Source organism: Corythoichthys intestinalis, chromosome 15 (assembly GCF_030265065.1).
Source record: "Corythoichthys intestinalis isolate RoL2023-P3 chromosome 15, ASM3026506v1, whole genome shotgun sequence".
Classification (NCBI taxonomy): domain Eukaryota; kingdom Metazoa; phylum Chordata; class Actinopteri; order Syngnathiformes; family Syngnathidae; genus Corythoichthys; species Corythoichthys intestinalis.
In genome coordinates, this window is record NC_080409.1 from 12,512,571 (window position 1) to 12,524,626 (window position 12,056).

At 41.6% G+C, this 12,056-nt stretch overlaps 1 protein-coding gene across 1 annotated transcript in view; it reads right to left on the reverse strand.

Annotated features, from left to right (window-relative positions):
• Positions 1–2,157: 2,157 nt before the first annotated feature.
• ky (kyphoscoliosis peptidase) overlaps positions 2,158–12,056 on the reverse strand; it is a 33,697-nt gene continuing 23,798 nt past the window's right edge. The window contains exons 5-7 of the mRNA XM_057860466.1: positions 11,619–11,810; positions 10,759–10,949; positions 2,158–4,562 (exon numbers count right to left, since the gene is read on the reverse strand). Coding sequence (XP_057716449.1) covers positions 3,241–4,562; positions 10,759–10,949; positions 11,619–11,810 — 1,705 coding nt within the window. The 3' untranslated portion in view covers positions 2,158–3,240. The remainder of the gene's footprint in view (positions 4,563–10,758; positions 10,950–11,618; positions 11,811–12,056) is intronic.

Genomic DNA, 12,056 nt, shown 5'->3' on the forward strand with positions numbered 1-12,056 from the left:
TTTAAATAAAACCATCCTTGAATTTTTTTGTTTGTGTATTTACCGCATGGAATTTGTATGACGCCCTCGAAAACAATGTCGATTGTCATCACCTGTTTGATTGGGTGTTGATTTTGCATTTGCGTTTGCCTGAAAAAGTGCTGCGAAAGCCAGCTTTTTAAGGCTCCATTTCCTCTTGTTGCGTGTGTGCGCGCCAAACGTGTCCTTGTATTGTTGCCGGGCAGATTCAGCGCTCCACATGGCTAACCCCTGACATCAGCCTTTCCTGCCGCGACAGCCGACTGTTTTTTCCTCTTACATGCAAATGCTTTCAAACCATAGGCATAGATTGAGGGGGGTCGAAAAATGTCATTGCATGTAATTGACTCTCCCATATACAGTGGGGCAAATAAGTATTTAGTCAGCCACCAATTGTGCAAGTTCTCCTACTTGAAAAGATTAGAGATGCCTGTAATTGTCAACATGGGTAAACCTCAACCATGAGAGACAGAATGTGGAAAAAAAGAAAAGAAAATAACATTGTTTGATTTTTAAAGAATTTATTTCCAAATTAGAGTGGAAAATAAGTATTTGGTCACCTACAAACAAGCAGGATGTCTGGCTGTCAAAGAGGTCTAACTTCTTCTAACGAGGTATATCGAGGTCTAACAAGGCTCCACTCGTTAACTGTATTAATGGCACCTGTTTTAACTCATTATCAGTATAAAAGACACCTGTCCACAAGCTCAGTCAGTCACACTCCAAACTCCACTATGGCCAAGACCAAAGAGCTGTCAAAGGACACCAGAGAAAAAATTGTAGACCTGCACCAGGCTGTGAAGACTGAATCTGCAATAGGTAAAATGCTTGGTGTAAAGAAATCAGCTGTGGGAGCAATTATTAGAAAATGGAAGACATACAACACCACTGATAATCTCCCTCGATCTGGGGCTCCATGCAAGATCTCACCCCGTGGCGTCAAAATGATAAAAACAACGGTGAGCAAAAATCCCAGAACCACAAGGGGGGACATAGTGAATGACCTCCAGAGAGCTGGGACCACAGTTACAAAGGCTACTATCAGTAACACAATGCGCCGCCAGGGACTCAAATCCTGCACTGCTAGACGTGTCCCCCTGCTGAACAAAGTACACATTCAGGCCCGTCTGCAGTTCACTCGAGAGCATTTGGATGATCCAGAAGAGGACTGGGAGAATGTGTTATGGTCAGATGAAACCAAAATAGAACTTTTTGGTAGAAACACAGGTACTCGTGTTTGGAGGAGAAAGAATACTGAATTGCATCAATTCAACACTGAATTGAAGATCTCCTCTAGAGCAGTGATGTTTTGGGGTTGTCACTGGGCAACACGGCAATACCAAAAGTTCATCTCAATTCCTTGTTATGTACCCTTTGTTGGCAATAACGGAGGCCAAACGTTTTCTGTAACCCTTCACAAGCTTTTCACACACTGTTGCTGGTATTTTGGCACATTCCTCCATGCAGATCTTCTCTAGAGCTGTGATGTTTTGGGGCTGTCGTTGGGCAACACGGACTTTCAACTCCCTCCACAGATTTTCTATGAGGTTGAGATCTGAAGACTGGCTAGGCCACTCCAGGACCTTAAAATGCTTCTTACGAAGCTACTCCTTTGTTGCCCTGGCTGTGTGTTTGGGATCATTGTCATGCTGAAAGACCCAGCCACGTCTCATCTTCAATGCCCTTGCTCTAGAGGAGATTTGCATGGAGGAATGGGCCAAAATATCAGCAACAGTGTGTAAAAAGCTTGTGAAGAGTTACAGAAAACGTTTGGCCTCTGTTATTGCCAAGAAAGGGTACATAACAAAGTATTGAGATGAACTTTCTGTATTGACCAAATACTTATTTTCCACCATGATTTGCAAATAAATTCTTTAACAATCAAACAATGTGATTTTTTGTTTTTTTTCCACATTCTGTCTCTCTTGGTTGAGGTTTACCCATGTTGACAATTACAGGCCTCTCTAATATTTTCAAGTGAGAGAACTTGCACAATTAGTGGTTGACTAAATACCTAATTGCCCCACTGTAAATACTGTACATACCGCACGGAGTTTGTTGAAATCAACTCCATCGACTGAACCCCCGCTAACTCGAAGATTAAGCCTCATGTCAAAAATTGTGAACTTCCCCTCTAATATAAAGACCTAACCGTTCAAATGTTATCTATAAAAGTTGCAAAGCAATAAAACAAACATCAAAAATGAAATGAACAAGAATCCTACAAGGAATTTCATAATGGGTCAAAATGATTTTTCGGACATATCACGTAACTAGCACCTTAGAGACAGTCCTTTGCTTTGCTTAGCCAAAACTACAACAGAGGAGATGGATATTTAGAATTTCCTAAAACCTAAGCTTTCAAAAAAGCTGCAACAATAACTGAACCGAGGATTGAACACAAACAGTGTCAAGATGTAAAACAAAGAAGAATTTTCACCCAAAAACTTGAATAGCTCTGTTTGGGATAGGCCTGAATGATATTGGAAAAAAATAACATTGCGATGTGTATTGCCAAGACTCCACACTTACTTTTTGCACTGGTTGCACCTAACAATTCTGAAGGTGCACCAGCACAAAGAAGTCACGCCGACATTTTTTACTGCATCACCTTTAACGCCATACTTATAATCACTCTCCATAACATTCATATAATTCCTTCATCCATTAATCTTCTGAACCGCTTATCCTAACAAGGGTCGCGGGGGTGCTGGAGCTTATCACAGCTAAATGCTTTAAGTTGACATGACAAGACATACAGTGGACCTGAGTGGGCATAAAGTAGGCAGCACAAACACAGTTACCTTTATTTCAATGTTTATTACAAATAAGATCAACGTCAAAGTAAAGTCTCATACGCATTCAATTTATTTTTTTCATTTCATGCATTTTCAGGTCACTTTTTGGACATTGGTCATTTACTGTTGATTTTAGGGCATTTCTGAGTCACTTCTTGTTGATTTGGGGTCATTTCTAGTACATTTTGGGGCATTCTGTGGGCACTTACAGTACATTTAGGATGATTTCATGTTGGTTTTAGAGCATTTCCTGTTTATTGAGCCTCTTCCTTTAACACGAACGATCACGTTCACATCTTGCAAAAATCGTAAGCAATTAGTCGACAATCAAAATAATTGTTTGAGTCAGTCTTATTATATACAATAAAAGTTCTTGGATTATGTGTACAGACTAGAATCTAGTCCAAAATTCAGTCCAAAGACTTTATTCTGTCTTTCGAACGTCAAAGGTCATCAGAACGGCCATGTCGGCGGAATCTCCGGAGTCAGCGACCAGCTTAAGCTGGGCCGCGCCCTCCTCGCCCGACACCTCGCCTTCCCACACCCGGCTCTTGTTGAGCTGAAGCTCTGTCCTCCCCCGGCCCACCACGCAGACCCTGCGCGCCCCGGGGACCTTGACCCGGAAGCACAGCCGGGAGGAGGCGTCCAGCAGGCCCGCTCGGGGCTCCAAGAGAACGCAGCCCTTCTTCCAGGCTGCGTAGACGTGAGGAAAAGGGAGTCTGTTTCGTTCGCAAACATTCCTCAGCACAAAGTCGCACACAGGCTTGAAGTCACCGCCGGGGGCAATCCTGGCGTACAGCCCCAGCCGGTACGTCCCAGGCCCCGGCAGAGACGCGCTCAGCGTCACTTTGCCGTCCACGTGTGTGGAGAAAAGATGTCGCGCCAGCGGGAAAGCCGACGCTGGCCCCTCCTCCGCCCGGTTTAGCGTGGCGTACAACTCCAGGTCCCGCCGGTTGCGGAAGGTAATGTTGCACTTGCCCTGCGGCGCGCTGACTAGCGCCCCCTGGTGGCTGAACTCGCACAGCCCGGCCTCAGAGGCGCGAGTGCCCGGCCCGCACCACGAGCTCAAGTCGGGCGGGAAGAGCTGGTCCTGGCTTACCGTCCTCCCGCGGCAGCGCAGCAGGAAGTTAGCAGCGTTCTGAAAGCGGCCGTCTGTTTCCTCGTAATCCCGCACAAAAACTGAGAGGCGGTAGGAGCCTGGTGCCGGGCACGCCACATTGCAGGTGAGGAGGTCTGGTTGGATCTGGCACGCCAGGCAACGCTTGGTTACGCCAGCCTCCAGCTTTGGGTGGACCAATTCGCACAGCATCATGAGCGAGCGTGACGTCTTTAAGCGTAGCTCCAGGCGCCCGTCTTCCGTTTCGGCCGCCTCGCCGCCTGGTTCGGCTGCCACCACTCCCATGGCCTTCACCCCTGGCAGCAGCCCCCACGACAGGTAGGGGTTCTCGGGGATCTCCTCGGCAGACCGGGGTTCCGAGCACTCCAGCGTGAAGGAGCAGACCCAACTCAGTAACCCGCTGGCGCTGTCCGGCCGAGCGTACAGCCTCAGGTCATAGGCGCCGGCAGCGGGCGGCAGAACCCGCAGGTCCATGCGGCGCCGGGACAGCGTCAGGAGGCCTGAGGAGGTCGGGCCGCTCTCCTTCCGCTCCAGGGCGCCGCAGTGGAGGAAGTCTCGCTGCGGCGTCATTTCGTATGTAAAGGCCACGGGCTGGGAGAAACCCAGGGAAATACTGGCCTCTCCTCGCTCTGAGAAGAAAACCATAGATGTCACATACAGAGAGAAAACTATGTGCGAAAAGTCAAGAGTCCACATTGGCAACTGGCAGATAAAACTAATTAAATGGAGATGTTATGCTCTGCTGATCCCTAATCCTCTCTTTCAGGTCATGTCCTTTAAAGTTTGGGGCATTCACGGGTCACTTCCTGTTGATTTTTAGGCACTTCCTGTTTATTTTTGGGCATTACTGGGCCACTTTCAAGTCATCTCAAGTCACTTCCAGTAGTTATCAGGGCATTTTTAGGACACTTTGTATTGAATTTTAGGCCATCCTGGGCTAGTCTTTTAAACCAGACTCACCGCTGTTACAGCTATTGAGTCTGGCAACCGTTGAGCGGATCAAATTTCCAGGCCGGAGCAAGCCACAGCAAACAGACAGCGGAGTGGACCAATGAGCGACGGGCGGACGTGATGTTGGTAAAGGGACAAGGAACTAGCACGAGCGGAGAACGGAGAAGTTTATTCAACATGGCTAGCGCGAGACAGACTGTTGTCAATGACTTGTGTCGATGTGTTTTTGGTAATTTAAAACTGGTTTTACCACGGATTGGTATGGGGCGCTGTTTGTAAAGCAACACATGCTGAAAATTACGAGAACAATTCCTCACAATTAGCAGCACACAGTGTTTAAAATGGTGTGAAATTTTTAGAGTCTCTTTTATTTTATTTTTTTGCACATTTACAACATTATTTAGCAACTTAAATACTGTTTTTTAGATCAGAAGTTTTGTACCTGAATGTTTAAATCCAGAACTAAATATTTAATTTAAATCTTAAATTTATATCCTAAATGCTAAATCTGGAAACGGTTGGAACTAAATATTTAGCTTAATATGCAAATTCACATGACTGGAGATCGGAAGTAATAATATAAAAGCTGGAGCACACAAAATGCTCTTTAATAGTTTCTCCTAAATATGTATTTTACCAACATATTGTTATTATCGCAATGACTCATGTCTAAGAGCAGACTGCGACCGTTGAGTAGGTTTTATTCATTTTCAAGAAACGTAAACAGACAGTCTGAGCTGCTCCACCAGCTTTCATTTTGCTACTTACGGTCTCCAGTCATGTAAATTTGCATATTAAGCTAAATATTTACTTCCGACCGTTTCCTGATTTAACATTTAGGATATGGGATATAAATTTAAGATTTAAATTAAATATTTAGTTCTGGATTTAAAGAATCAGGTCCAAAACTTCTTATCTAAAAATGAATATTTAAGTTGCTAAATAATGTTGTAAATGTGCAAAAAAAAAGTGACTCTAAAAATTTCACACCATTTTAAACACTCTGTGGCGCTAAATGTGAGAAAATGTTGTCGTAATTTTCAGCTTGTGCTGCTTTACAAACGGCGCCCCCATAGATTGGAGCATATTCTCCCGTTCGCCATCTGTGTTGATGCGGAGACGACTTCCGACACGCAAGAGTGACGTTGCTCGGTAAGAAGATGTCACGCAAATAATCGAATCTGATTGGACGGATTATTTGGTTTGGCTCGAGAGGCCATTAGGAGCTGGGTCCCAGACTATTCTCACAGTGTTTGAAAAATACAGGGAGAACAGTTTGGCCGTGCCAGGCAAATCCTGGGCTACTTCCTGCCTTTTTCAGGTCATTTCCTGCTGAATTTTGGGCACTCTTGGGCCACTGGTCATTTCCTTTTAATTTCGGGGCATTTCTGTGTCACTTCGGTTGATTTTAGGTCATTTGGGGATAACTTCCTGATGATTTTGGGTCATTTCGGTGTCCCTGGCATTTCAGGATCCATTGATATTACTGTATTCGCCCCTATATAAGACGGTGTTTTTTGCATTGGAATAAGACTGAAAATGTGGGGGCCGTCTTATATTCGCGGTCTAGACATTATATCCATTCATGACGCTTAATGGTGCCAGATATCATTGAAGCGATGTTCTGTCACGACAGATCTCGGCGACTCTCAAGTTTAACCAGTTTGCATTATTTTATTGCAATGTTTTTCCTTATTCAGATTTGTTTCAAGACTACATTTACAATTAGACTTCACTTTGATGGTTAATGCAGTTACTGCAATTTTGTTGTTTTATCTCAATAGATTGGTTTATTTACATTTCAAAAACCAGAAGCCATTCATTTACGAATGTGATTGCACTTTAGTTTACATATTTAAATGTTCAGATATTAAGATTTGAATGAGGCAAAATAACATGCTTTTTCTCTCAAATATATTGTTATAATCATTTGTTTCAGATGTACTGTAATTATTTTCTGTATAAAAATTTATTTGGTGTTCAAAAAGTCTTTTTTCGAACTTGAGTCTTGAAAAAGAGGGGGTCGTCTTATAATCAGCGCCGTCTTATATTCGGGCCAATGCAGTACATTGAGAGGTAGATGCAAAAAGTCGGCGATGGCAGCGTTAGTAACTGGCAGCCATCTTTAAGCAGTGGATTTTTCTGACAGCAAACCTAGGATGATTGATTTTCTCCACTAAAACAACCTTAACTTGGCCAAATCTTTCAAATCGTTTTGCGTATAACAAACCGTATTAACATAACTATGATTCAGGCTGGATTCTGAAAAAAAAAAAAAATATATATATATATATATATATATATATATATATATATATATATATATATATATATAGGGCTGTCAAACGATTAAAATTTTTACTCGAGTTAATTACAGCTTAAAAATTAATTAATCGTAATTAATCGCAATTAATCGCAATTCAAACCATCTATAAAATATGCCATATTTTTCTGTAAATTGTTGTTGGAATGGAAAGATAAGACACAAGATGGATATATACATTCAACATGCGGTACATAAGGACTGTATTTGTTAATTGTAACAATAAATCAACAAGATGGCATTAACATTATTAACATTCTGTTAAAGCGATCCATGGATAGAGAAAAGATAAATGTTAGTACAAGTTATAGAAATTTTATATTAAAACCCCTCTTAATGTTTTCATTTTAATAAAATTTGTAAAATTTTCAATCAAAAAATAAACTAGTAGCCCGACATTGTTGATGTCAATAATTACTTACACAATGCTCATGGGTGCTGAAGCCTATAAAGTCAGTCGCAAAATTAACACGATAATTTTGACAGCCCTAATTATATATATATATATATATATATATATATATATATATATATATATATATATATATATATATATATATATATATGTATTAGCCCTAATATATATCGCTCGTCAAAATTATCGCGTTAACGGGCGGTAATTAATTTTTTAAATTAATCACGTTAAAATATTTGACGCAATTAACGCACATTCTCCGCTCAGACAGATTTAAATGACAGTACAGTGAACTGCCCACTTGTTAATTGTGTTTTATGGAGTTTTGCTGCCCTCTGCTGGTGCTTGGGTACGACTGATTTTATAGGCCTCAGCACCCATGAGCATTGTGTAAGTAATTATTGACATCAACAATGGCGGGCTACTAGTTTATTTTTTGATTGAAAATTTTACAAATTTTATTAAAACAAAAACATTAAGAGGAGTTTTAATATAAAATTTCTATAACTTCTACTAACATTTATCTTTTTTCTATCCATGGATCGCTTTGACAGAATGTTGATAATGTTAATGCCATCTTGTTGATTTATTGTTATAATAAACAAATACAGTCCTTATGTACCACATGTTGAATGTATATATATCCATCTTGTGTCTTATCTTTCCATTCCAACAATAATTTACAGAAAAATATGGCATATTTTATATATGGTTTGAATTGTGATTAATTACCAATAATTAATGTTTAAGCTGTAATTAACTCGATTAAAAATTTTTATCGTTTGACAGCCCTAATATATACAGTGCCTTGCAAAAGTATTCGGCCCCCTTGAACCTTGCAACCTTTCGCCACATTTCAGGCTTCAAACATAAAGATATAAAATTTAATTTTTTTGTCAAGAATCAACAACAAGTGGGACACAATCGTGAAGTGGAACAAAATTTATTGGATAATTTAAACTTTTTTAACAAATAAAAAACTGAAAAGTGGGGCGTGCAATACTATTCGGCCCCCTTGCGTTAATACTTTGTAGCGCCACCTTTTGCTCCAATTACAGCTGCAAGTCGCTTGGGGTATGTTTCTATCAGCTTTGCACATTGAGAGACTGACATCCTTGCCCATTCTTCCTTGCAAAACAGCTCGAGCTCAGTGAGGCTGGATGGAGAGTGTTTGTGAACAGCAGTCTTCAGCTCTTTCCACAGATTCTCGATTGGATTCAGGTCTGGACTTTGACTTGACTTGGCCATTCTAACACCTGGATACGTTTATTTTTTAATCATACCATTGTAGATTTGGCTTTATGTTTTGGATCATTGTCCTGTTGGAAGATAAATCTCCGTCCCAGTCTCAGGTCTTGTGCAGATACCAACAGGTTTTCTTCCAGAATGTTCCTGTATTTGGCTGCATCCATCTTCCCGTCAATTTTAACCATCTTCCCTGTCCCTGCTGAAGAAAAGCAGGCCCAAACCATGATGCTGCCACCACCATGTTTGATAGTGGGGATGGTGTGTTCAGGGTGATGAGCTGTGTTGCTTTTACGCCAAACATATCGTTTTGCATTATGGCCAAAAAGTTCAATTTTGTTTCATCTGACCAGAGCACCTTCTTCCACATGTTTGGTGTGTCTCCCAGGTGGCTTGTGGCAAACTTTAAACGAGACTTTTTATGGATATCTTTGAGAAATGGCTTTCTTCTTGCCACTCTTCCATAAAGGCCAGATTTGTGCAGTGTACGACTGATTGTTGTCCTATGGACAGACTCTCCCACCTCAGCTGTAGATCTCTGCAGTTCATCCAGAGTGATCATGGGCCTCTTGGCTGCATCTCTGATCAGTTTTCTCCTTGTTTGAGAAGAAAGTTTGGAAGGACGGCCGGGTCTTGGTAGATTTGCAGTGGTCTGTTGCTCCTTCCATTTCAATATGATGGCTTGCACAGTGCTCCTTGAGATGTTTAAAGCTTGGGAAATCTTTTTGTATCCAAATCCGGCTTTAAACTTCTCCACAACAGTATCTCGGACCTGCCTGGTGTGTTCCTTGGTTTTCATAATGCTCTCTGCACTTTAAACAGAACCCTGAGCACAAAGCAGGTGCATTTATACGGAGACTTGATTAAACACAGGTGGATTCTATTTATCATCATCGGTCATTTAGGACAACATTGGATCATTCAGAGATCCTCACTGAACTTCTGGAGTGAGTTTTCTGCACTGAAAGTAAAGGGGCCGAATAATATTGCACGCCCCACTTTTCAGTTTTTTATTTGTTAAAAAAGTTTAAATTATCCAATAAATGTTGTTCCACTTCACGATTGTGTCCCACTTGTTGATTCTTGACAAAAAAATTAAATTTCATATCTTTATGTTTGAAGCCTGAAATGTGGCGAAAGGTTGCAAGATTCAAGGGGGCCGAATACTTTTGCAAGGCACTGTATATATATATACACATACATATATATTTAAAGTTTGCAGCTAATTTACTGCATTCCAAACATTTGTGAAAGAGCCAACCAAAGCTATTTCAAAGTCTATGCTGGCTCCACTAACTAGAATATGTTCATCGAATGGCTCTAACGCGAAATGGGTGTCAAGTAATGATGCCCGTTTCTATTGACTTATATTGGATTGTTGTGATGTCTACGGCAGGAGCCCCCCCAAACTTTTTCCTATGAGGGCCACATAACTTTTCCCTTCTCTGATGTGGGGCCGGGTTCAGTTTGTAACAGAAAAGGTGTGACGATTGCAGGAGTGCCTAAATGTAAAAAGCCACAATCAAATAACCCTTCACGGAACAAAAGTAAATAAAATAAAAATAATAATATAATATAATATAATATAATATAATATAATATAATATAATATAATATAATATAATATAATATAATATAATAATAACACCATTAATTCAATAGATAATAACCAAATAACCCTCTCTGGGTTCTTCACAGAAAAAAGCCAGAAAATAAATAACACTATTGAAAAAAAAAAAAAAAAAAAAAAAACATCCCCCCTTAATGCCCCCCCCAAAATTTTTTTGTTCAAGGGGCCGGACTAAATGTGGCTGCGGGCCGTAGTTTGGGGACCTCTGGTCTATGGAAAAAACATTTGAAAAAGACTGCATTATCGGTGCATGGGACTGACCGGTAAACAGGTGGGAGTGGAGAGGCCGGATGAGGCTGAGCCCCATTTGGAAGAAGGCCGAGGTCTTGAAGACTCGCCTCTGGAAGTCCTCCAGGGTGATGGGCTTCTCCAATAGCTGCCACCTCTCCTCGTCAGGGAAATGTGACTCAATGAACTCCTCAGGCTCCGTCAGGAAATAGAAGTCATCCAACCTGCCGGAAAGGAGATGGACGCTTTTTCAGGTGAAACGCCCACGCTCCAGCTAACCTGTATCTGACCGGTGACCCTCCGTGTTGCTTAAACTAACTACTTCTTTGCAATTGACAGTGTTAAAGCCCCTTTAACAGGGACAGTGTCATGAATTGAACTGAGTTTATCACTTGTAGATGTCGGAACCATCTGAAGTGGGAGGCTGTCGTCCTTCCAGTTTCAAACGGACTGGACGTCTATCGCCGTCAATAGCAGCCGATGAGTTAAGAACAGATGCTTTACCAATGATAAAATAACCTTTTTTAAAAACCGTTTTGAAATAAACTTATTATGATTTCAGTTGAATGTCAATACATCGACTTTGGTGGGAAATTCGGCCCTAACAACATGGCCGCCACCCTGAGGCCATGTTGGTAGGGGCGATGAAAGCTCCTTTCAAGCTTCTGCTGTGCATTCAAATGGGTTTATCACTAGTAGACGTCAAATACTAGCGATGAACATTTGTGCATTTGCTCTCCAACTTGATACAGATTTGACGTCAATTGCCGTCAATGAGTGATGAGGCTAATAAAACTAGTATTTGTACAATTTTTAGGTGAACAACGTCTCTAAAGGATTGTCAAAAGAAATTGTAATGAATTGCTAGTTGGCTTGGGAAAGCCTCCTGGGACCTTTTGACAAAGCTCTGGTGTTCCACGTCCACTCGTCCGGCTCCCCAGCAGGCGTCCATGAGGAACCACTGTCCCTCCAGGAACACGGCGTTCCACAGGTGATCGGATTTCACCTCCCTGAGACATTGGCCCTGGCGGTAGCCGATGCCCTTACTGTGGCCCGCCACCTCTTGGCACTGGATGCCCAGCAGCCTGTCAAAACAAGCAGAGCACCCGCTCTGTAATGACGTCCTTTTTCCAAGCGCGTCCTACGGAAAATGGGTGTCTTGAAAATCCCTAGGGATTACGGGAAGAATGTGCGGTGGAATATGGCTCAGAGTTACTGTTGCTTAGTCTGAAGTTGGGTCGTGTCATGATTTGATTTCACTGTTGTCAGAATAGCAACATTTTTAACTGGTATCCATTCTTAGCGAAAAAGATTAACATATTTAGACAACT